Consider the following 23,433-nt stretch of genomic DNA (forward strand, 5'->3'; position numbering starts at 1 on the left):
AATGGGGAAATTGTTTTAAAATGTAGTACCCTCTCAGTAGTAGTACCTACCCTCTCACCAGCCTATCATTCGATCTCGCCCCTCTCAGCAGCATGTCAATGTGGTTTACCCTCTCCACCAGCACTCCGGCCGCTGTCTCCCCCCTTCACAAGCCTCTGAATGTGGTTTGCCCTCTCGGTGGCACTACCCATCACAGCAGCCGTACTATGCAGCAAGGGGGTCTGATTTTTGGGAATATTTCTATTTGTCTTTTTTATTAATAGAAATGTTTGATGGCAATTAAAAAGGCACCAATAGTAATTTATTTCTATATTTTTCAAAAGTTCCAATTTATTGAAAGAATAAGCTCGAATCCTTGTGATCTGGATCGGATATAAAAAGAGGAAAACCAACAAATAAATAAAAGAAAAATGAGCAAATTAAATATGGAAATTCTTGGAAGAAAAAACTAAAATTTGAAAACACTGGGAGGTTGACAAATCTATTGGAACGTTTAATTCGGGAGAAAAACATGTGACAACCGGAAATGAGAGTTATAGCCAATTTCGGATTATTTATTGATCTTATTTCGGAATGTTGTGTGAGTGGAGGGAGTTGTGGGAGAGTTTGATGCGTAATTTGTTGTGCTAAAATTGGAAAAATGGACTATTTTCAGGGAATAATGGTGCCTATTATCAGGAATACAGAATTCTCTTTTTCATTTTCGAATTTTCCTCCACGTGGTGAAGGATTGTGTTCGTTGGACGTTTCTGAAATTAAAAATTTTTTCCGCCGTTTTTTCAGAAAAAACTTTTTTTGAATTCAAACAAAAAATAAAACTGTAACAAGGTTTTATAAAAATTTTATTTAAAAAAAAAGTTAATTTTTTGCCCAAAAAACCTGTGCAACTGAAGTGGAAGCCCATCATCCTCAATTCGCTTTTGGGATGTATCTGTGTGTGTGTGTGTGTGTGTGTGTGTGTGTGTGTGTGTGTGTGTGTGTGTGTGTGTGTGTGTGTGTGTGTGTGTGTGTGTGTGTGTGTGTGTGTGTGTGTGTGTGTGTGTGTGTGTGTGTGTGTGTGTGTGTGTGTGTGTGTGTGTGTCCTTTTTTCTTCTTCTATTTTTTCAAGTTAGTTTTGAAAAATTTGACGGTATGGTAGGATCAAAACTTGCGGTGAACATATATTATGTGTGGTATTCAATGTATTTGTAATTAAACAGTTTCAATAATTTTATTAATAAAATCTCCCAAACTCCTTAAGATTCAACCTTTTCCCATACAATTCTCAAAAAATGATTTTTCAGCAGCGTAAGTGTTAAACAAGTGACCAATTTCCATATCGCTCTGCATTTTTTGAGCAGCTTTCTGCAAACTTCTAGTATTTTATTATTTAGTCTTTGAAATTGAAAACTTACTTGTACCCTGGGAATCAGTGAAATGACATCTGCCATTCTCAATGGATACTCGTCTAAATGTTTATTTGAATAGTATTGAATCATTTCCCGTTGAATAAGTGTTCGAACATTCCGGCAAAGATCCATGCAATCATCTGATTGATCTTCGAGACCTGCAAATAATTCATTAACGTTGATGTTTTATGAAACTGGGTGGTAAAGCGGCACTTATCTTTGAAGACTCAGTTAAACATTTTGCAAAACTTTAGAAAAATGAGGATGTAGAAACTATAGTTATATGGAATAAATAAGGAAATCCCGTTAGGTAGGAGTAAAAAATGAAAAAAACTCTTCGTATAGTTTTCTAGAATGTTATTTTTTCAATAAAAAGTATTTTCTATTGTCTCTCTGGTAACTTTCAAATTTCCGGTTTATGCGAGGCGGATCGTGGATTACAATATATTACTGTATTTAGTATAGAAACACGTTGTCAATATTAGTATAGAAACACGTTGCTAGAGCAAGAAGCCTCAAAATTTTCAATCTGTTTCTTTTTTAGTTTCCCTTGTCAAAAAATACTGTAATAGTTTGTTAACAGTGTAAGAAATTGGCTTTTAATTTTAATGTATTTTTTATGTAAAAAAATCGTTTGAACATAAATTAATCAAGAACTTATCAATATTTTTTAAAGTTTTCTGAGAAAGTTCTTTCTGATTAAGTTTTTGCGTTAACAAGTTATAATTTAATATAGTGCTTGTGATTTTTTCTTGTATTGAAAACTTGAATTATATCGCTATTATAATAGCGAGCAAAACTGATTGTGATCAACAAAGTGAAACACACTGTCTATTACCTTAAGCTTTAAAATTTTCAATCAGTGTTTTAAAGTTTTGGTCGACAGTTCAAATGTCAAAAAAATTGCGGAAAATCCGATCCCATTGGCTAGTGCCGTAAAATCATCCGAAGGAAAACATGAATTGAATTTCATATGTTTGTGAAACAGATAAAAAGTTTTCGATTCGAAAATATTACCGGTATCAAACAACAATAATGCTGCTAGAGCAAGAAACTCGAATTGTGTCACGTTTTCTCTGAGCATTGGTTCGAGAACATTCCGCTTACATTCAGTACATGTTCCTTTGAATAGTCTGGAAACAAAAAAAGCAAACTCAATGATAATAAAAGAAGCTCTGATATTGAGTGTATGTATTTATGAAACAGCGATTTTTTTTAATTTTTTGGAAATTCTATTTTTTCCAATTTTAATTACTCTATGAACAAAAAGAGTTTGGTCTTTCTTGAGTAAAGGAGATTTAAGAAAAAATAGTAAAAGTGAGTCCAAAATTTATACTGTCAATGAATTGAATCAATCAGATATGATCTCAATTTAAGTTTTTTTTAAAACTTTCTTGTTTCAATATTATGAAAAAGGAAGCAGAGTTCATTCAAAATTTCAATTTTCTGAGCAAGACATAATATATGACTTACCTTGCAGCATCTGCCGATGTCATTGGTTGTTGATTGTGTGGATCATAGTAAAAAGCTTCCAAATTTTGACAATCAATAAAATTTCCATTGGGTAAAAACCAGACGTCTATTTTATTATGCTGACACGCAAAGAATCCAGCTTCCAAGTTGTAAAAAGTTAGGTAGAAGTTTCGCAGAAGTATGTCCTAAATTTCAGAAATTTTGGAGATTTTACAGTTTCATGAAATCTTTAAAGTTTGCTAGAAATTAGTGTTTTGAAAATTTATCGAAAAAGAGTTTTAGCTGTTCACAGCTTTGGAAAAAACCATTTTCAGGTCCCGCATCGACCTAAAATTTACCTAAATCAACGAATAAACGTGTAACAAACAACCAAAGTATGTCATAAAAAAATTTGCCGGTTTGGCAAAATCTTGTTTTTTTGTAGATGAAAATACTCAAATTTCGCCCAATTTAAATTCTACTGTTTCACTATACAGATTAAACCTGGCCTAGCAAAGGATATTTTGTTCACTTTTTGTTTATACCTTCTGAGAATTTGGTAGTTCTTTAAAAAGTGGAAAGCAATTCGAAACCCAGTCAGACACTAAATAGAACTCTCGGAGCAACAAACGATACGTTTCTTTATATGTTTGACCACGTGGAGCTGGCTTCTGGAACAGGAAACTTATTGAAATTTTATTTGTGTTCCGATATTTTTTTCTTACCAGAAACATACTGAAACCATCCATTCTGTGTACAATTTCTCTTACATTTTCCAATTCTGCGTAATTTCTCTTAACACTTGATAATAGGGTAATGGGAATTGTGACTTGAAGCTGTGAAGTTGACGGAGAAATTATCAGAGCTCGATTTTCCGGGTTTCGGCGACCATAAATGTCACGATGCTTTTGAATCGCTGGAATTTTGGAAGTGGTGAAAATGTATTTATCTTTTTAGTGAAAAACTTACATTCTTTTTTCATTCCAACTTTCAAACATTTTTCAAATCGGCATTTCTTGCAAAGTAGCCCTTCTGCTGAAAAAAAGTTTATGAATTTTTTACTGTTTCGAAGAATTCTCAAAGATTACTGCCAAAACTAAAGCTTCTTTCTTGTATAAGTTTATTAAAGTTTAAAAGTTAAAATTATAATTTCTGCGGAAAAGCATACTCACATTTTTCAATTTCACAAGTGTCATCTTCACTACAACTGTAGTTTCTCTTGTTGACTATTGTTCGCCGGAAGAATGCTGTGCAACCTCTTAAATATGTGATTTTCAACAAAAATTGTTTCAATTCATTTAAGAAAATTTACAAAACATTCAAAAAATATTTTTCAGGCTGAAAAATTAGATTAAAGCGTTTTTTTTTTCTGATTTTCTCTCTTATTGTCGATAAAATGTTGCTTTTGAACTCCAGCGCAATTTAAAAAATCGTTTAAAACACGAGCTAAATTTTATTATTTTTTAGAGTTATGTTCGGTCATTACTGTGTGCTGTCATTTAAAGCAAACACTTTTCTGAGCCCCTTCATTTTCAAAAGTTTATTATTTTTTTCTAAAGAGTAATTTTTAATATCGGCAATAATTATATGTTGAATTAGTATTAAAAAATCAAATTATTACCTGCAAGCATCGACACCAAAATGCTTTCCATTTCCAGGCGAAAGACATACATCACACGGATTGAAACGCATTTTTATCAGTGATAACTGGTAGAAAATACTGTTTTGCACTACACGCCATCGACCAAATGATGATATTTCCAATGTTTTCCACGTGAGAAATAGAGAAACAAAGTAAATAGAGATTATTGAGAAACAGACAGAGAGAGAGATAGAAACTGGTTCTACACTGTCTATTCAAATGATGCAAACTTTGATTTCTTGGCTACAAATTACGAGTCTTGGTAGTTTTTGGCCTAAAAAAGTGTCTCAGAAAATGCATACATTCAAAAGATAATTTTGAAATACATAGAGAACAAATATTAATTTTCAGTTAAATAGTTTTATTTCATGTTTATCTTATTTAAAAAAAGGGGGAAAAATCAGATTCTGCCAAGTACAAAGTTTGCGCCATTACGCATATGAAACCAAAATAAATTTTCCTATATTTTCCTCATCAATGTTTGCCTATAAAACAACAAAAAATTAGATACTTTTCTATTACCGGTAATGTAGAATTAGTGGGGATTTTGTTTTAAAACATACAAATAGGATAGAAGAAACAGTAAAAAATTTGCAAAGTGTTACTAATGATTTTTTTTAATTTTGCAATTTTTTTATGTTTCAAAAAATAATACCCACCACTACGACTTGTTGGAGCATTGCTTCAAATTGCAAAACAAACTGTAAAAAAACGTTTAGTCAAAAACAACATTGTATTTCGTATCTACAACTGAAGAAAACTACATCACCATTTTTGCTGTATGAAATATGTACATGTTGAAATATTTTGAATTTTTTGTCATTTTCAAAAATGTTTAAAAGGTTTTTCAGATACAAGAAAAATGTATCACCAATATTGAATTTTGAAACTTTTATTTTTTTTACTGTTTCCAATATACAACTTTTTTAAACTGGAATATCTCCAATATTCCACACTAGACTAATCATATTGTGAACCTGTGCACTCCAAAAAACGTGTTCACGTAAGATCCAGAGAACCGAAATTTTGGCGTTAGTGGCAAAGAAAAATTATTCGATATTCATCTATTTTACAAAAAAAAAAAATTTTGAATATGCAACGGAAAAAAATGTTTTTAAACTGCTCTTTTTTCTACGAAAATATCCACGGTTTCATCTTTTCGCTCTAATGATAAAAAGAAGGAGGAAATGCCACGAAAACCCCGTTCTGGGGCACTGTGCGCCGCAGCGTAATGAACTAAATTAAATATTTATTAACAAAAGTTCATACTTGCAAAATTAAAATACGTGAACTGTAGTAGCATTCCGAAAAAAACACGATTAACAACAATACAAGGAGGAAAAAATTTAGTTCTCAATATTGTCCTCATAGAAGTTCAAAAAAAGAATGAGCGATTCAGAAGTTGGCGAAATTATCAAAAAGAAGTCGATTAGAGAGACAACTACAGATGTGAGTTTACCTGAATTTGTAAAGAAATCCAAAGTACATATTTCAGGAAACTCAGGAGCGCCGTCCAGATTTAACGACGGCTAGCGAAGAGAAAGGAAGTGAAAAAAAGGACGAAAAAGGAAGTGATCGAAAGGATGAATCAGCGACTAGCAAGTCAGTTTATGTGGAAAAAGATGTGGTTGAAGACGAAGAACTTTATAAAAGTCTCCAAGCAATGCCATTTTATCATGGATTCCTTCCTCGAGACGATCTCGGAGTTATTATCAGAAACGAAGGAGACTATTTGATCCGTGTCAGTGAGATCACCACTGTAAGTTTCATGTTAGCAGTTTCCAGCTCTCGCCACCAACGGTTCCGCAGTTTTCTCCTCTAGTCCATCTATATTTTCGGTGTATTGTTCTCATTGTATGTATATCAGTTCAGTTAAACGATATTAGTTTAAAAATCGAAGAAAAGTGAGCTTGGCAATATCCTTTCGAGTCGAACATCGTTGATTATTTTGCGAGCTAATTAGTTTTGATATTCTCCTTCTGGAAATAATTCTAACTGGCAGATTTTAAAAATTCATAAAATTATATTTACAGAAGAAAGAAGGAACAACTGGCATCAAAAGAGATATTATTCTCTCGGTTTGTTCATCGGAACGTGGTGGTACAGAAACTGAACAGACAAATACAAAGTCTGATGCAAAATCTGAGCTCAATCTCGGAGAACGGAAAATGAGAAACATGGTTATTCGTAGATTTGATGGAAAGTTCGGAATCAAAGGGAACCTTTTTCCAACCATTGAAGCTTTACTCGCCAATTATCACGTCACAAATGCACTGGAGACAAAGGAAAATCGTTTTCTGAAAACTCCCATCGATCTTCAAGTCTGGGAGAATAGACATTCAGCTGTGAAACTTGGTGATAAGCTTGGAGAAGGTGCCTACGGAGAGGTTCGCAAAGGAGTTTTGCATCGAAAAAACAAGAAGTTGGATGTAGCAGTGAAGTTGATGAAAGGAGGAGAACTGAATAAGATGAAGATTCGAGAAATGATGAATGAAGCCAGATTGATGAGAAACTTCAAGCACAAAAATATCGTGCGGTTCTTTGGAGTTGCAGTTGTTGAGCAACCGTTGTACATTCTATTGGAATTGGTTAACGGAGGAGCTCTAAATACATATTTGCAGGTAATTAAGAGATGGCCAAAATTCCTTTAGTCTAGTTTTTGTCTTTTTTCCAATTCAATCTAAAATATTTCAGAAGAACAAAGTCTCCGATCTCGAGCTGATGAGAATGTGCCTTGGTGCAGCTCAAGGACTCCAATATCTTCACGCTAATCACTGTATCCATCGTGACATTGCAGCTCGTAACTGCCTATATTCGAATGATAAAGTGGTCAAGCTCTCGGATTTTGGACTTTCTGTAGTTGGAAATCAATACAAACTCTGCGCAGCTCAGAAGCTTCCGATCAAATGGCTTGCACCTGAAACAATTACAACTCGCTTCTTCACTCCGAAGACTGATGTCTACAGCTATGGAGTCATGTGCTTCGAGATATTTTCGAATGGAGCAGAACCATGGGAAGGTGTCACGAATACTGTTACAAAGAATAATGTGGTCAACGGAATAAACTTGGTTATTCCTGAATCCTGCCCAGAGAAATTTCGATCATTTGTGCATGAGAAGATCTTCGTGGTTGATCCTAAAAGACGTGTTGTTATGGATGACGTCAGCAGATTTATTGAACCAATTATCAATGATATGCATAATGCTGCAGCTGTTAGTACAATGCTCAATCTTGCTTCAGATGTTGGTTTTTTTAGTTTTAGTTATAGAGGAAGATACTCATTTTTTGATTTTCAGAAGTCTGACTACAACCAGAAGACATCCGATGCAAATCGTTCAATGATGGTACCAAATCTTACTAGTTCAACTCCTCGCAATGCTACAAATTCGATGAAACAGAATGATTACCGCCGCAAGACAAGGTTTTTGAAGTTACATCTTTACATTTTAATTTTACAATTTTTATTATAACCTGTCAAATTGAAAAATCAGAACCTCACCGAACACTGGTCAGAGAGCTGGAAAGAAGTCAAGCCAAACAGTCGAGAAATAGATCCGAACTTTCAAAGGTTTATGAAATAAAGATGACAAGCTTTCAAGAATTCGTTAGCATTTTTTTCGCTCCGCTTCAGGCCTGTCATATGATGCAGCGGCAAGTGCCGTTCAGCAATTTTTTTGTCGACCTACTGCCGATTTGCCGGAAGTTTTGGTTTCCGGCAAGTTGCCTATTTGCCGGAAATTTTGGTTTCCAGCAAGTTGCCGAATTGCCGGAAATTTTGAGTTGCCTATTTGCCGGAAATTTTGAGTTGCCTATTTGGCAGAAATTTTGGTTTCCGGCAAGTTTCCGATTTGCCGGAAATTTTGGTTTCCGGCAATTTGCCTATTTGCGGGATATTTTGGTTTCCAGCAAGTTGCCGAATTGCCGGAAATTTTGGTTTCCGGCAAGTTTCCGATTTGCCGGAAATTTAGGTCTCCGGCAAGTTACCTATTTGCCGGAAATTTTGGTTTCCGGCAAGTTTCCGATTTGCCGGAAATTTTGGTTTCCGGCAATTTGCCGATTTGCCGGAAATTTTGGTTTCCGGCAAGTTTCCGATTTGCCGGAAATTTTGGTCTCCGGCAAGTTGCCTATTTGCCGGAAATTTTGGTTTCCGGCAAGTTTCCGATTTGCCGGAAATTTTGGTCTCCGACAAGTTGCCGATTTGCCGGAAATTTTGGTTTCCTGCAAGTTTCCGATTTGCCGGAAATTTTAGTCTCCGGCAAGTTTCCGATTTGCCGGAAATTTTTGGTCTCCGGCAAGTTGCCGATTTGCCGGAAATTTTGGTTTCCGGCAAGTTTCCGATTTGCCGGAAATTTTGGTTTCCGGCAAGTTTCCGATTTGCCGGAAATTTTGGTCTCCGGCAAGTTTCCGATTTGCCGTTTGCCAAACACCAATTTGCCGGAAGTTTTTAGAGGGATTTTTATAAGACGGAAACACTTAAAACTGCGCCTTTTTGAAAATTTCTCCCATTTTTCTTTCTGAAATTGCTTACTTTTCAATATAGATGTAGGAACATTTATATGATGTGTACAATTTTGCGGATGAAAATTGTAATTCTGAAACTTCCAAAAAACATGTGCAAACCACAATTTGCCGAAAATGTTCGGCAATTTGCCAGACAAAATCGTTTGCCGCCATCCCCGGCTGTGCGGCACGGGGTTCTGGGGGTTCAATTCCCGGTTCGGCCCAACCTTTGAATTTTTCTTGAAAATAAACTAAATGGCCGCTTTTATGTGGTCTGGAAGAAAAATAAAACAATGTTTCAGTTAAAAATGTCATCTATAATTTCATAAATTTATTTATAACCATAAAAACCATTTAGGACTAATTAGGCATTAAACAAGGAGATCATACACATATCAAAATGAAGGCATTAAGAACAATTTGAAACATGTTACAAGAAAAGGCAAAGATAGTAAAGGGGTTTTTTCAAAAGTGAGGTTTTAGGCAGTTTCAGGACTATATTTATTATTGTACATTCCACGGATTCCATGCATTATTGGAATTATCTTGATTATTCGGGGTTCCAGTCGGTGGAAGCCCGGCTGCTTGTAGTTGTTGTTGAAGTTGCTGGAGTTGAGCCGCCTGAGCCAAATCCATTTGTCCGTAGGTTGGAAGTGAGAATGGACGGAGTTGCTGTTGTTGCTGCTGTTGTTGTGGATCAGAGTTTGTGGAGAGATTGTTGAATTGCGGTTGGACAGCACTCCGGTTATGTGGAGATCTGGAAAATAATGTTTAGAATTAATGCGGCACTGCTTTTTGCAAAATTTACAGGTAACAAACCTCATCACCAAGTTAGGTGTCATCAAAACTCCATGTGTATTGTCTGATCCTTCAGGTCCACCACCACCACCACCTCCTTGACCACCTCCAACAGAATCTCCCGGTGAATCCTGTCGCTGCATCTGATGATGATTGTCCCGTAATGGAACATTCATCATAGACATACAGCCAGGTGATTGGGCATGATGTTGATGTTGAGATGGATGAACGACTGAGAAGGCACGCTGAGGAGATGAAGGGTTGCCGTAAGTTGATGGTCCACCGTAATCGTTGGGATTCGGAGAGTACGTCTGGAAATTGATAAATGAGAAATTTCTAGATTCTAAGTTTGTATAACCCCAAACGGCCGATTTTTCAAAAATCCCAAAAACCATCAATTTTTCCTTGTCGAAGCAGCTGAAATATAGTTTCTATTAAACTATAACCCGTTATTGCATATTTTCGGTACTAGATCTTGCTGAAATTCGCCGATTTAGGCACTTTTAAAGTCGATAGGCATCCAAAAATCATCAATATTGGCATAATATGACCAAAATTGGATGCTTATTGACTTTAATAGTGCCTAAATCGGCGAATTTAAGCAAGATCTAGTACCGAAAATATATGCAATAACGGGTTATAGTTTGAAAGAAACTATATTTCAGCTGCTTCGACAAGGAAAAATTGGCGAAATTTCAGAAATTCTGTCGCTTGGCTCTTCGTTAATTCAATAAACCTACCGAAAAGTCATTAGTAGCCTGCCAATTGCTAACAGCATCATCAGAAGTAATTGGACGGAACAGAGCATCCGGATTATTCACAATATTGCTCGCGGCAGCCAACATTCTCTGTCTCTTATACTTTCTTCGTTGAGTCTTTTGGAATGTGAGCACTTCCGAATTGTGATGCTTGATGATGTGCTCCTAAAAATTATGAAAATTATCAAAAATTATCATCTAAAATGCTCAAAAACCTTAAGCTTATCACGCCGACTAGATGCATATTCACACTGATCACACTTGAACGGCTTCTCCTCCAAATGAATCCTCTCGTGACGGACCAGATGTGATTTTTCGATGAATCCACGGCCACAGATCTTGCAGAGATGGGCGCGAACCGCCATGTGGGTACGGAGATGGGCCGCCAGTTGGCTTTTTTTGGTCGACGAGTAGTCGCAACCGGCTGAAAATTAACAGTAATGTTTTCAGGATCTTTAAATATGTCATTTTATAGTGTAGTTTTCAGGATCTTTAAATATGTCATTTTATAGGAAAAATAACAAAAAATTGCTCAGATCAACTCCATAGCTGTTTAAACAATACTCCATGTTTAAAAACTCGAAAAAATTACGCACAGCGTGAAGCGAGCTGGGAAAGGCCCTGCATTGGAGAAGAAGAAGCTCTGAGAAAAGTTCTCTGCAAAAGCGCAAAAACTAATGAAACACGTCGAAATGATTTTATGTCGAGCGCGACGATAAAACCATTACCAAATACCTACAGTACCCCAGTGTGTGTTCGGCAGAAAAAAAAAGTGAAAGTGATATGATCCACAGATGATCTAACCACTGTTTCTATCTTCAGCCGCCGTTTTCTTTCGTTTTTTCGACCATTTTTTGTGCGGAAAAGGCGGCGCTGTGTCGCCAAGGAGAAACGAAAATTAATGGAATAGTACGGGTGATAAGGAGACGCAGCGAGGGGGGTTTTTGGTTGGAAAAAAGTAGAAGTGAACTGCGCAAAAGTCATCCAAATGATGGATCGGTTGGCAGGTGATAACGGAACTATTCTGGCATTCAGTGTATTCCAATGCGTGGTGTTACAGGAAATACAAACTGACCAATGTGACAGCTAAAATTGTCTCCAGTATGTTGACGACGATGAAGGGAAAGATGATCGGCGGTTTTGGTGGCGAAACCGCAATCCTCACAGATATAAGGCCTGAAATTTGGAAGAATTTGATGGAAATTGTGAAAATTCTGAATTTGAATAAAAGTCGCCTTGTTTGGTTTTGAGACAATTATTATTATTGCCTCCAAACGTTACTAGCAAAATTGGAATTGCCTCAAAATCAGATCTTGCATGGTTTTTTATTTCAAATTCGCACATTATTAACTTTCAGATCTCGAAATTTCATAGTAAAAACTTACCTAGGATCATTATGACTAGCAACATGATGATCCAATGTACTATGCTGTTGGAATCCTCTTCCACACTCTTCACAGTGTAATGATCGATCATCGAGTACAGAATGCATTCGTTCGTGAGCAAACAGTTGAGAACGAGTTCGACCTTTCCATGCACATTCACCGCATTTGAAGAAACGCTCGTCGGCTGAAAATTTGACAATTTTAGAGGGTTTTTTTGTTTCTTTTAGAAAGTAATTTTGGAAAACAATTTTATTCAGCCGTTTTTTTTCGGTTTTAATGTGTTTCCTTCGGCAAAGTCAACGTGTGTCTGATGGTAAATTTAAAAAAAAAACAGAAAATTGAAAGCTTAGCTATTCATTCGATTTTTTGGAGATTAATTAAAAATTTAAATTGATATTGTTGGTAAATTCTGAAAATATGAAAAAAACATTATCGATCAATTTTTTTACAAAAATTAATTTTCATAATTTGGTTTTTTAAATGAAAATAGGTTTATATTTCAAGAAACATTGTGAATTTCAGAAAAAGAAACGATTTATCTGAAAATACATTTAATTTTTTTGTAGTTTCAAAAAAAAAGAGTTTTTTTTTCAAAATTAAAAAATGTACGTTTTTTTCCAAAATTTTTGTAAAAACTCACTATGCTGAAGCCTATGGGTCAAAAACTCTTGTATCTCATTTGAAGTGAACGGACACGTTTCACATCGATACGGTATCTCTGTCCAGTGCTCAGCACAATGAAGATAGAATTGTTTGCTCCAATTGGTTTCAAATTCACATAAATGACACATATAATACGTATTGCGATTGTGATGACGAGCTTTGTGCTTTTCGAGAAGCTGAAAATATGAGGAAATTGTTGAAGAATCGATCGAAATATTTTACAACACTTTTCTGGTTTTTTTTTTTTTTTGGTTTTTTGGAACATAAAACTCATAAAACCAGCAGAAGATCGTTCGTACACGAGTTTGTTTTTACATTTTCCCAAAATATGGAACTTTACATCAAAATATTTTTAAAAAAATAAATTATGCATGAAAGTTTCCAAATTGTGCTGTAATTCTTTAAAAAAATATTTTTAAAGATATATATTATATAGACACAAAAATTTGCAATTTTCGAGCCTGGTCTCGACACGACAAATTTTCGTTAGAACCGAAAACAATTATGCGCCTTTAAAGATTACTGTACGGTGTTTTTGTTGATTTTTCATAGTTTTTTTTTCTAAAATTTAAGCTTTTTAAAAACTATTTAAATTTCGGAATATTTGGTTGATAAATAAATATATTTTATCGAAAAACTAAAAATAATCGATAAAAACTCCTCAGATTGAAAATACAGTAATCTTTAAAGGCGTAAATTTTCTTGATGTAGCCAAAAATCGTCGTGTCGAGTTTTGTATATTAAATAAACGCCAAAATATGAAATTTTCGCCAAAATCTGGTCAGGTCTCACCACACCGACAACAGGTTACTGTAGCCCATTGTTCGGTGTGTCGAGACCTTTTTGACGTCTAAAAATAGAATAAATCATATTGACGGTTTAAATTTGAGAAAAATAATATTTTTTTCGCATTTTTTCAAGGTTTTAATTGATTTATTTTTTGTCAATACCTCCTCATTTGCAGTCCGCAGTCCACAGAAAATACAAGTGGACGGTCCATTCTCATCAGGTTGATCTTCTTCATCTTCACAATCATCTGGATCCAAATTGTCAACTGGTCCATAGGTATGACATCCTTCCAATGAACATGTAGCATATACACCATCAATTTCGTCTTCGTCGATCCATGGAATACCTGGAAATTTTATTGATAAGGAATTTGACAGAAGATTTCTTCAATTTTTGATTTTACAATTTCACAAAATCCCTTTTTTTTTGAGAAAAAAAACCAGCTCACTTTCATTTTCCGTCGCATTAATCGGTGGAATTGGGTGCAAATGATGTTTTTTCATTCCTTTTGGTCGTTTTAATCTAAAATTTTCCATTGAATTTTATCAATTTTTTCATATAATCACTAACCGCTTCTTCTCATTTCCCGGCTGGAATGCAATCTTCATTTTCAGTCGATTATTAACATCATTTCCGTATTCAACAACTTGTGCAGATGTTGGATGTCCATCAGCTATATAATCATCTGGATCCTCTTCAGAATCACTTGAATCATAAATATCATCTTCAAATTGAGATGGATCGTGGAGAATCGGAAGATCAACGATTTTCTGACGAAGACTGCTCAGTTGAGTCGAGTACTTTTCCATAAGCATGTTATTTGTTTCCCTACAAAAATTATTTCATCAGTAATAATTTTGTAAACTTTAACAACTCCACTTACATGACATGTAGTAGCAAAAATCGACTTTTCTGACTTTTCGATAGCAACGGCGAGTAATCCAGAAGAAATTCCAGTGTGTCAGCTGAAACTTCTCGAAATTCGCAGGATTCTAGTAGTAATCGGAAGATTTCCTCTCGCTTCGATACTTCTTCACCGACCCAGCGGACTATTAATCTGAAAAAATTACTGTTTTAGTCATTTTGGAACGAAAAAACTCACTTTAAATAAGTGTCAGAAGTAATACAATCCACGTATTTCGGATCTCCAATGAGTCTTGTCAGTTGTGTATACGTGTAACCAATTATATCTCTGGATTCCAGTAAACATCGATTAAGATTGCTGTCAAAGTAGTCTGTAGCAGACTGAAAAAAGAAATTCGAAGTTTCTCGCTTTTAAAGCTTTAAAAATTCAAATTCTTACTTTCACAAGTCCTGGTAGATTATATCTCTGAGCTAACGTTCGTATTGATAAGCAATTGGCCGCGTCTAGATATCGATCCAAATAAGCTGCACAATACACTTTTAGCTTCACTATCTGAAAAAAACGGAATTATAGCAGGAATAGTCGATCGAAAAATCAATAATATTACCAGAAAATTATTTGCAAATCTCAATAGCTCCGAAACACTTGATCGATCGATAATCACTGTTCCACTGTACATATAATTGAGGAATAACTCGAAAACTTGTGGAGATTTGCTATTTATTGTGAGCTGTTCCTTTGTGATTTTGCAATATTTGAAAATTGCGTCAAAATATGGACTGTGAGCTGCTAAAATGTTTCGATGAGCCGCAAATGATTTGTTTTGAACAACAATTTCCACATCACAAAATCGGCCGGTTTTTCGTTGATATTGTAATCGTTGGAACACTGAAAAATAAAAGTTAATTTAATTATCAAGCCAAGATTGAATTAAATACAAAACTCTTACACATATGACTGGTTTGCCCAGAACTATCATCAAATGTCATTGGACAGAGCCCTGTGTTTTCGGAACTAGCTACTAATGTCATCTGAAATTAAATTGAAATAATTTTCATTGCGATTTTATAATTTATTCGATGGGAAACTCACATTTTATCGAGGAAGACGTCAATAAACTTAGAATAAATGCTCCGATTCAAATCGGGTGAGGAGTGTGCAGACGCGCTCTACTGAACAATCTAAAAGATTATCGATTTGCAAATATTATTTCAATGGATTTTTAACGATAGTTATATATTTAACGAAATTCAAATTTTATTCGAGATTTCAAAAAAAGAAAATATATATCTGAGCATAACGACACATAAAAAATTTAAAACTGAGCGAAATTCCAATTTGTAACATATTTTAACAACGAATTAAAGCTGATGTAGACATTGTTCTAATCGGCGTTTTTTTAATGAATTAACAATATAAGTTAGTAATAATTCAAGAAAGAAAAAATAAATAATTAATCATCAGGAACCGGCGTTTCAATTCTAGAACCATTCTCGTATTCTCCATATGGTGTTCTATAAAATTGAATGACTTTCACAACGAAATCATTCACTTGTTCGTCTTCTTCTTCGTATTCTCCAAAACACGGAACGCCATTATTGTGAATTGTAGACTCAAAATCTTTGTACTTTGTATCGCTTTTATTCTCCAGAACAATCAACATCGGAGTAACAATTTCAGACGCATGTGAGACCGGCTCCACGTCTTTCAGAAATTCAGCTTCAGGGTTTTCTGTATCAACTGCACACGTTGTGAATGGAAATTCGAGCATCGGCCGTACGAGTGCACATCCTTTATAGAATTTCTGAAAATAGTGAATTAAAAAATATGAAAATCCATGAGACGCTAAATTTTGTGATTTTCGTGCCAAAAATAGAAAAATATCGGGGTAACGACACGACATTTTTTGAAAGTTAAAGGTGGAGTACCGAAATCAGAGACTTTGTTTTTTTTTAACTATAATGTCGCAAAACTGACGGATCTATCAATAAAACTTTCAAAATATTTCTGAAGAAAACATGTCGTGTCGAAACCGGGTATTGTATTTTTCACCAAAAATCGCAGAATCTCGCGTCGATGTAATATCCCACCTTATGTTTGATAATCAGACTACACGCCACAAAAGATCCAAATTCAAATCCATACAAGTAAATATATTTTTCATCTAACCGCGCTCCGTGTCTCTCGAGAACTTCTAGTACAGTTTCCTGTAAAAAAAATCATAAAATGAGGAAAAAAACGAACGATTCTCTACATGAACATCATTAATACATTCCGAACCACAATTCTTTGGAAAGCAGGTTCCTGGAATTGCTATAAATGGCTCCCGATAGTTTACAACTAGCACACAGAAGCCACAAGTTACCATTGTAGAGAGCACAGGGTCAACGGTACTGAAAATTTAAATTTAATTTTAAATTTATAAATCAATTCTTTATAAACAGGGAAAATTGCTATTTGAACATTTTTAAATTAAAAAAATAAAGATAGAAAATTGCGGTTGAAATTGAAAGCTCGATCCGTGAATTTTGCAATTCTTTCGATGCTTTTTTTGTTGATTTTTCAATAAATTTTGAGTCTAAAGAAAAAAAATCTACCTAACGGTGAAATTAGGTTCTAATCCGGAAAAGGGGACCACGACCAGCGGGAACTTCGATCCGGGAGAAACACATTCCGGCAACATGTAGAGTATCGCAGAATTGCCAATTTTTTGAAAACTCATTGGATAAATGTGAAAATTGTGAATCGTATCGTTTTCTGGCTTGTGTGTGCATAACAGCGATGCCGTGAATTTACCATCACTTTGTGAGCCCAATTGAGAATGCCAAAGACGAGAATAAGCGTTTGCTGTGATCGTTTCAAAAAGGAATTCATCGCCTCGAACATCAATAATTAGTGAAGGCCGTTTCAAGTCAAGGCACGTGGTTCTTAAACTTTCAACGTGAATCGCCAAATTATTCTGGAAATAAATTTATTTTAATGCAGAATTAAATCGAATATATTTGTTACCACTTGATTCTTGTAATTCGTGTTAAACAATAAATGCTTTCCATTGCAAGCCCACGGCCTATCGGGAACGCTCCATACTTTCGATTTTCCTAGTCTCAGCACGTCATGTCTCACTTGGACGGCAGCTTTTACAAATGGGTAATGGAACTGAAAACGAAGAAAATTAGTTTTGTTTAAGGAGAACAGTTTTGGGTATTTATAGATACAAAATCTGCCAAAAAAGAACTAATTTCTGAAAAATTAGCAAATTTTTAGCTAAACCTACCATCTTTTCAATTTTAATGTGGAAATTAATTTTTATTCGATTATCGGCCTATATTGCATATATTTATAGCTTATCTCACGTTTTTTCGGTAATTTTGACATATTTAAAGCCGAAAGGTAGCCAAAAGTGACCAAAACACGTGCGGTAAACTACCAAAATTTGCAATAAATGATGATAATTAAGTAAAAATCAATTTTAGACAGCTGCGACTTAGATTTGAGATTTTAGCTAAAATTCGATTATTTTCGATATATTTTTTGTTCATTTAGGCACATTTTGTGTCTAGTCTACTTTTGAATTTCCTATATCTAACCAAAATAATATCAGCATCATTGTGAATATTCGGTCGTAGAAATACAGCCATTCGACTTTCATCTGGCGAGAAAGTAATCCTCAACGGAGCCGATAGATTCGTTGATATTTCATTTATATATTTCTCTCCAAATCTGTGCCAGAGAAGGTCTTGTCCTCGATGAAATACGATTCCCCGACCATCAGGCGTCCATTCGACTGCTGTGATCGTCTGATTACAAATATTCTCATCAGTGATTACTGTAACTCCTTTCGCATCGAAATCGAAGATGCATATCACAAATTGGCGCTCACCACGTCCCTGCGTTTCCTTTTGTTCTTCATTTGGTAGTGCAAAGTAGAGCAATTTTTTATTATTTCGAGAAAGTTTGAAATGAGCATTTGGTCCTGTCACAATAATAGGTCCATGATATACGTATTTAACTAGAGCTACCGTGAATTTTGCCTTCTTATATTGAACATCTTCTACTTGAATAACATCCTTATCGTGACCCATTTCTATGGATTCTGCTACGAATACGCAGACTTTACAATCATCCGAAAATATATGGGTGAAGTATTTCCAATCTTTATCCGTTTCCGTTTCCATTAACATCCAAAGTTTATTCCTCGACACTAATCCACGTGATCTCATGTATTGCCGTTGATCTGGGCACTCTAATGTCTCGTAAATGACCCAAACTTCTTGTGGTTCGTAATCGGAAGGAGTTGTGATACGTGCAGTATTCACCCGGAACTGAAGCATTTGTTGTGAGATTGTGACAAAAGCTTCATGCATTTGACGAGTGGCCAACGGGACCTCCTCGTCTGTAGACATTATAGTTGTACACGTATATGATGAAGCTGCTAAATATTGACTGCCTGTAAGAAATGTAAGAAATCTCTAGGAATTTCAGATGTTCAATTTAGAAATTCCACTAGAAATAATTAAAAATGGGAAAACCAAAACCGTTGAAAAACTGAAATCCTCCAGAATATACAAACCGTTCATATATAAGAGATTTACAAGGCAATATCACGGGAAAATGAATGAAAAAATACCGGGGGCAGGAAAAGAAGCAGCCGATGAATAGATAAATACATATAGACATTAGTATATTTACTGAGACAGTGATTTCTCGAACCAGCGGACCATGTTGATTGCATAGTCGGCCTCAACGTTGACCTCATCAAGTGGATGGTTCGATGGTGGGTAGGTGAGAACCCTGAAAAAAAAAACAATTTCTCTTGCAAACAATTTTTCAAGAATACCTTGCCGGAACTCCACGAGCCTTGAGAGCACGAATAAATGCTCTGTAGTGAGGAACGACACGAAGATCCTTTTCACCAATGAGCAAGAGATACGGAGTAGTTGCGTTCTCCACATGAGCAATTGGCGAAGAGTTGAACATTTTCTCCCGTTGTTCGGTGGTCGTGATCTTTGTCCAGTCTGGATATTCTCCGGTTCCCTCGAAATAGCACCATTCAGGAATATCAGTGATATCATGCATTGTGGCAATGTTGACGACTGGATTCAAGGCAACACAACTTTTGTAGAATCCTGGATATTGTCCAATTAAATGAGACACCAGGAACCCTCCATGAGATCCTCCGAAGAGTACAACCTTGTCTCGAGAAATACGTGGATTCTTATCCAAGACGGTGAGAACTGCGTTCTGAATTAGTATTAATTACATTGATAATACATGCGGTGTAGTCGAATAAACGTTCTAAATTCTTTGACAAAACGATATGCAAAACAGCACAAGAATGTCTAAAACGGATGTTTAAAGGCTTCAAACTACCGAAAATCATTATCGTTGTTTAAATTTCGCGCGTAAATGTGTTTCATGGATTTTCAGCGGATAGATTTATTCATTTTTTGAATCTAAAAACGATTTTTCGTATTATTTTTGACTTTTGTTAAAAGTTTTGTCAGAAAACATTTAAATTTTCAATATAAAAACACGAAAAATCGACTAAATTCCAGAAAAATAAATTAATCGGTAAGTGGGTTAATTTTTGCGCGAAATTCAAGTTATTCGGGCGAAGAGGTTGATTTTCGGAACTTTGAAGCTTTATAACATCCGGTTGAGTCTTGCCATAACACAGAGAAAGTTTTAAAAAAATGTTCTCCTTACATGAACATCCTTAACATCCATATCTCCGCAGTTTCCAGGCAGAGCACGAATAAAATCGTCACCAAATCCGAGTGATCCACGGAAATTGACTTGAAGGACGGCATATCCAGAGTTGAGAAGAGTAGTAAGATCCCGACGTGGCCAGCTGAACTTTTAAATGAAAAACGTTTAAAAAAGGGAAAAAGTAACTCACCTTGCCATGGATGCACCATGAGGTCCACCATGGGGATTCACAACCATTGGAAGATTGTTTCCCTCATTTGGAACAATCAGAATTCCTTCGTAAGTCGCTCCGTCACGCTCAAGATTCACAAATTCCCAGGAGAACTCGAAGAGATGACGACGTTTATCAACAGCCTTCGCCTCGTCGATTCGCACCCAAACCATTTCCTCGGCTTTTCCTGTCCCTGGAAGTTGTCCCAGAAGAACGTTTGGTGGGCGATTCGGAGCAGAGACGACTGCGAGCACTTCGTTATCATAGACATCAAGAAGAGACCAAGTTCCAAGGCATATGGAGTGATTGGTTAATTTTTCAATGTTCCCAGTTGCGATGTTAACGGAAAGCAGTTCCAACTTGCTGCACCAGGAACTTGAAAGGATAAGACGCTTGGAATCAGTAGACCAAGAACGAGTTGCTGTCTGTAAATATTGATTTTTGAAAAATCGGTAATTATATTGCCTTATATTCTGTCCCTTCCTCATGTACATATCGAAATACAGGAAAAAACTTTAATTCCAAAAATCTTCGATGAAGCAGTTTTTTGCATTTTCAATATTTTGAGACAAAATCTCAATCTTCGGAGATGAGTTCACAGTCTTTTGAGACAAATTAGTAATCTTTTGAGACAAAATCGAAATCTATTCGAAATTTTTAGTAATCTTATATGGACGCACTATTTCTCGTATTTACTACAAAAATATTGCTATTTAATATTTTCATATTAGATTTGAGTTGCCTGAGTACCTGTGGGAATGTGAATCCCTGGAATTCGTCTGCAGATCTCTTCTCCTTCACAATCGGAACAATGATTCGCTTCTCAATGTTTTCAGCAGAATCTACTTTCAATGGCCACTCAACAGCTACCATTTCAAGAACTGCTTGATGTGGTCCATCTGCTGCTCTCTGGAACCACACCAAAGTATTTCCGTCGGGCGAAAATTGCAATTCTTCAGCCGAGATTTCACCCTCACTGATCTTCGTCAGCTTTGCGGTCGCAAGCTCATAGTAGTAAAGATTTCCACGGCGATTGTTGCAGTAGATTCTGCCAAGCCGTGGGGTGTCCTGCTCTTCGAGGCCAAAGAAAACAACGCCAGCATCTCCTGGAGCCCATTTCGTGTAGGATGGGGAAATATTCGCAGGAATTTGATCGAGAGCTGTCACATTTCCACTGGAGATGTCGACAATGCAAATCACCGGCTGCTTGACACCATCGTTCTGCTCTCCCCATGACTCGGTGAGCTCGAATTTCTTGCCCTGCAAATAATTCTCTAGAAATCGAAACTTATATTTTTTATTTAATCTATACCACTTTGCTTTCGAAAACCTTCGTCTCGTTATCCCACTCTATATCAGCATCAAAGTATTGCGAAGTTTTCGAATTTCTCTCAGCCACGTACAAAACATGCCCCTCCCCGTACGAAAAGTGAAGGCATCCGAACGGCATACAACCACCACCGTGAATTGTTCCGTGCTTTTTCTGAGTGGAAAGATCAGCGCAAAGCTCTTCCACATGTTCCTCAAGATTGTAGATCTTCAAATATTGTTTCTTATCGTCTCCAGTTCCGATGGTCAGAAGTTGAGCAACACGGGAGTTTGATGCGGAATACACACTTCTTTGGTTTCTGAAATTAGAATTTATTCCATATTCATAAAGATAGAGTAGCGTCTGCCGGGGGTATTTTCTCATACCAAGAGAAAAAATATCAACGAACCGAATAAAACCGCTAAAATAATCATGGAATCTTTTCAATTTGGCTGAAATTGAATTATATTAGAGCACCCGCGCATTGTCTACACTCACGCAAAAAAGGCGTCACAGAAAACGCTCCCAAATTCAATTTTTATTAAAAGAAGGAAAATTTTAACTAGTTTTACAATTTCAACTACATATTTGTGATAAATAATCGAAAAAAGCATGAAATACCTGAAAGAATGAAGAAAATGGAATATTCAAAAAAAAAAGTGAATTCAGGAGCGTTTTCTCCGACGCACTATGTGCGTAAGTGTATGCATCACGCGGACACTCAAATATTATGCAGTTTTCTAAAGAAAGTATTGGGTTTTCCGCGAAATGAAAAGAAAACATAAAAAATTTAGCGAAATTCTATAATTATTTCAGCAGTTCTATTCGTCATATTGTCACTGTTCTCTGTTATTTTTGGCAAAATTCCCACAGACTCCATTCAATCTCCGAATAATTGTTTACTAACTCATAATTACACATTGGCACCGAAACCGACGTCATCAGATACCGATCCGTAACTTCCGGTCCTTTTTTTCCAATCAAGCTGACACGTTGCTGACGAGTCAACTTATTCAGCTGCATGGCACGGTTATCCCAAGTCGTGGTGACTTTGATGAACTCATCTCCTGACTTCTTCTCGATTCGTCCTTGAGTTGGAATCGGAATTTGTGCCAGATCGCCATAAAGATCCTTGAGCTTTTCCAACGCTCTCACATCATACTCAGCTGCACTTGTCACCACAGCAGACGACATTTTACGAAGGAGAAGACGCTGCATTTCGGAAAAGTTTTCGGAGAATTTTAGAAAAGGCAGAGATAAATAAAAATGGGAAGGTAATTCAAAAATGGATAGAAACCAATGAGATAAATGAATAAAAATCTAAAATCGAAATTTTATTGATTCATTTCGCAATGTGAGAAAATGTTTCGAGGGGTAGGTCAAAAAGTAACAAATTCAACAAAAAATTCACAACAATAGAAAAAACATAAATTTCATAATTCTTCAATCAACGGTTTCTTTGTAATTTCCGGTTTCGAATCCTCTCCTTTTGACTGAAATGCTTCTGGAAGAGCTTCGACATTCTGAATTCCGACATCTCTGTCATCAACTGCGCTGTTCATCTCCTTGAACACGTCTAAATCAATTTCAATCCTCTGTGTACTACTCGCTGTGCTCTTTTCGTCAGTTGTGACAGGTACCTCTTCCGAAATCGATTCTGAATTCGAATCGCTGTCGTCCGAGCTGTCATCCTCGACATTTTCAATATGAAAAGCGTCAGCTGACGCGTTTTCCGGCATATTTCGATTGGCTTCTTCCATTTGAGGCAGGAACGATTGTAATCTTAAATTTCGAATTAATTTTTCTTAAAAATTAAATAATTGCTTCAAAGTAACCTGGTTAATAAAGAAGATGGCCCGACAGGTGCGATGATGGGTTTTCCATTTAAAAAATTGGAGATCGTGGGATCCTGTGACATCTGAAAATGGTTTTTGGAGAAGCACAACTGAAAAAAGATGCAGTG

At 35.9% G+C, this 23,433-nt stretch overlaps 6 protein-coding genes and 8 non-coding genes across 20 annotated transcripts; 6 read left to right on the forward strand and 8 right to left on the reverse strand.

Annotated features, from left to right (window-relative positions):
- Positions 1-564: 564 nt before the first annotated feature.
- nhr-104 lies at positions 565-4,788 on the reverse strand (the record flags this gene model as incomplete). Of its 4 annotated transcripts, NM_171326.5 has the most annotated exons (10): positions 565-749; positions 1,248-1,344; positions 1,395-1,546; positions 2,406-2,521; positions 2,862-3,046; positions 3,386-3,511; positions 3,566-3,756; positions 3,810-3,875; positions 4,013-4,098; positions 4,462-4,788. In NM_171326.5, the coding sequence occupies 10 exons, from the start codon at positions 4,530-4,532 to the stop codon at positions 652-654; spliced, it is 1,188 nt and encodes a 395-aa protein (NP_741384.1). The 4 variants fall into 4 exon arrangements, with proteins under 4 accessions (NP_741384.1, NP_001293849.1, NP_001023342.1 ...); NM_001028171.5 differs by lacking the exon at positions 565-749 and having other exon boundaries at positions 1,192-1,344; NM_001306920.3 differs by lacking the exons at positions 4,013-4,098; positions 4,462-4,788 and having other exon boundaries at positions 652-749; positions 3,810-3,822.
- Positions 931-1,082, forward strand: R11E3.16. The gene has a single exon (NR_053135.1). It is a non-coding gene; the product is annotated as an Unclassified non-coding RNA R11E3.16 (non-coding RNA).
- Positions 2,309-2,329, reverse strand: 21ur-9743. Its single transcript, NR_053136.1, has one exon.
- 21ur-10512 lies at positions 2,831-2,851 on the forward strand. Its single transcript, NR_053137.1, has one exon.
- A 208-nt stretch (positions 4,789-4,996) lies between the features above and the next one.
- 21ur-10967 lies at positions 4,997-5,017 on the reverse strand. Its single transcript, NR_053138.1, has one exon.
- 21ur-10792 lies at positions 5,000-5,020 on the reverse strand. The gene has a single exon (NR_053139.1).
- Positions 5,021-5,431: 411 nt separating this feature from the next.
- 21ur-7600 lies at positions 5,432-5,452 on the forward strand. The gene has a single exon (NR_053140.1).
- Positions 5,453-5,841: 389 nt separating this feature from the next.
- Positions 5,842-8,079, forward strand: R11E3.1 (Tyrosine-protein kinase). Its single transcript, NM_068243.6, has 6 exons — positions 5,842-5,931; positions 5,978-6,241; positions 6,516-7,103; positions 7,177-7,725; positions 7,780-7,904; positions 7,975-8,079. Exons 1-6 carry the CDS (start codon positions 5,869-5,871, stop codon positions 8,033-8,035), a joined length of 1,650 nt encoding a protein of 549 aa, NP_500644.2. The 5' UTR covers positions 5,842-5,868; the 3' UTR covers positions 8,036-8,079.
- Positions 8,080-8,152: 73 nt separating this feature from the next.
- 21ur-13745 lies at positions 8,153-8,173 on the forward strand. Its single transcript, NR_053141.1, has one exon.
- A 1,116-nt stretch (positions 8,174-9,289) lies between these two features.
- Positions 9,290-15,283, reverse strand: eor-1 (the record flags this gene model as incomplete). Of its 2 annotated transcripts, NM_001380207.4 has the most annotated exons (15): positions 9,290-9,740; positions 9,803-10,092; positions 10,522-10,704; positions 10,755-10,963; positions 11,615-11,715; positions 11,925-12,108; positions 12,565-12,763; positions 13,538-13,722; positions 13,825-13,898; positions 13,947-14,204; positions 14,260-14,433; positions 14,479-14,621; positions 14,680-14,793; positions 14,849-15,129; positions 15,191-15,283. In NM_001380207.4, the coding sequence occupies 15 exons, from the start codon at positions 15,270-15,272 to the stop codon at positions 9,488-9,490; spliced, it is 2,730 nt and encodes a 909-aa protein (NP_001367921.1). The 2 variants fall into 2 exon arrangements, with proteins under 2 accessions (NP_001367921.1, NP_001368235.1); NM_001380208.1 differs by lacking the exons at positions 11,615-11,715; positions 11,925-12,108; positions 12,565-12,763; ... (6 more) ...; positions 14,849-15,129; positions 15,191-15,283 and having other exon boundaries at positions 9,488-9,740; positions 10,755-10,904.
- On the forward strand, positions 12,360-12,508 carry R11E3.17. The gene has a single exon (NR_053142.1). It is a non-coding gene; the product is annotated as an Unclassified non-coding RNA R11E3.17 (non-coding RNA).
- A 196-nt stretch (positions 15,284-15,479) lies between the features above and the next one.
- On the reverse strand, positions 15,480-18,690 carry dpf-7 (Dipeptidyl Peptidase Four (IV) family). Of its 2 annotated transcripts, NM_001380209.2 has the most exons (7): positions 18,261-18,690; positions 17,829-18,214; positions 17,251-17,397; positions 16,839-17,200; positions 16,496-16,634; positions 16,332-16,448; positions 15,489-16,045 (listed from the first exon to the last, which is right to left on the reverse strand). In NM_001380209.2, the coding sequence occupies exons 1-2, from the start codon at positions 18,642-18,644 to the stop codon at positions 18,104-18,106; spliced, it is 495 nt and encodes a 164-aa protein (NP_001367922.1). In that variant the 5' UTR covers positions 18,645-18,690; the 3' UTR covers positions 15,489-16,045; positions 16,332-16,448; positions 16,496-16,634; positions 16,839-17,200; positions 17,251-17,397; positions 17,829-18,103. The 2 variants fall into 2 exon arrangements, with proteins under 2 accessions (NP_741386.2, NP_001367922.1); NM_171328.7 differs by having other exon boundaries at positions 15,480-16,045; positions 17,829-18,688.
- A 107-nt stretch (positions 18,691-18,797) lies between these two features.
- On the reverse strand, positions 18,798-22,682 carry dpf-5 (acylaminoacyl-peptidase; the record flags this gene model as incomplete). Of its 2 annotated transcripts, NM_068246.7 has the most annotated exons (7): positions 18,798-19,032; positions 19,079-19,482; positions 19,948-20,092; positions 20,141-20,586; positions 20,912-21,421; positions 21,474-21,789; positions 22,378-22,682. In NM_068246.7, the coding sequence occupies 7 exons, from the start codon at positions 22,662-22,664 to the stop codon at positions 18,927-18,929; spliced, it is 2,214 nt and encodes a 737-aa protein (NP_500647.2). The 2 variants fall into 2 exon arrangements, with proteins under 2 accessions (NP_500647.2, NP_001368236.1); NM_001380210.1 differs by lacking the exon at positions 22,378-22,682 and having other exon boundaries at positions 18,927-19,032; positions 21,474-21,611.
- Positions 22,683-22,792: 110 nt separating this feature from the next.
- H06H21.11 (uncharacterized protein) lies at positions 22,793-23,415 on the reverse strand. The gene is made up of 2 exons (NM_001038330.5): positions 23,306-23,415; positions 22,793-23,252 (listed from the first exon to the last, which is right to left on the reverse strand). The coding sequence occupies exons 1-2, from the start codon at positions 23,386-23,388 to the stop codon at positions 22,904-22,906; spliced, it is 432 nt and encodes a 143-aa protein (NP_001033419.1). The 5' UTR covers positions 23,389-23,415; the 3' UTR covers positions 22,793-22,903.
- Positions 23,416-23,433: the final 18 nt, after the last annotated feature.

This window comes from Caenorhabditis elegans, chromosome IV (genome assembly GCF_000002985.6).
Source record: "Caenorhabditis elegans chromosome IV".
NCBI classification, from domain to species: domain Eukaryota; kingdom Metazoa; phylum Nematoda; class Chromadorea; order Rhabditida; family Rhabditidae; genus Caenorhabditis; species Caenorhabditis elegans.

What these genes read in the sequence shown, in the direction of transcription:
- dpf-7 (NM_171328.7), bottom strand. Translation starts at nt 18,644, where the DNA reads ATGTCTACAGACGAGGAGGTCCCGTTGGCCACTCGTCAAATGCATGAA. An exon ending in ATGATGCTGATATTATTTTG is followed by an intron (nt 17,398 to 17,828) that starts GTTAGATATAGG and finishes CTTCGTTTTCAG; the next exon opens with TTCCATTACCCATTTGTAAA. An exon ending in AATGTATTAATGATGTTCAT is followed by an intron (nt 16,449 to 16,495) that starts GTAGAGAATCGT and finishes TTTTTTTTACAG; the next exon opens with GAAACTGTACTAGAAGTTCT.
- R11E3.1 (NM_068243.6), top strand. Translation starts at nt 5,869, where the DNA reads ATGAGCGATTCAGAAGTTGGCGAAATTATCAAAAAGAAGTCGATTAGA. An exon ending in CTCTAAATACATATTTGCAG is followed by an intron (nt 7,104 to 7,176) that starts GTAATTAAGAGA and finishes AAAATATTTCAG; the next exon opens with AAGAACAAAGTCTCCGATCT. An exon ending in TGCTCAATCTTGCTTCAGAT is followed by an intron (nt 7,726 to 7,779) that starts GTTGGTTTTTTT and finishes TTTGATTTTCAG; the next exon opens with AAGTCTGACTACAACCAGAA.
- H06H21.11 (NM_001038330.5), bottom strand. Translation starts at nt 23,388, where the DNA reads ATGTCACAGGATCCCACGATCTCCAATTTTTTAAATGGAAAACCCATC. An exon ending in CCATCTTCTTTATTAACCAG is followed by an intron (nt 23,253 to 23,305) that starts GTTACTTTGAAG and finishes TCGAAATTTAAG; the next exon opens with ATTACAATCGTTCCTGCCTC.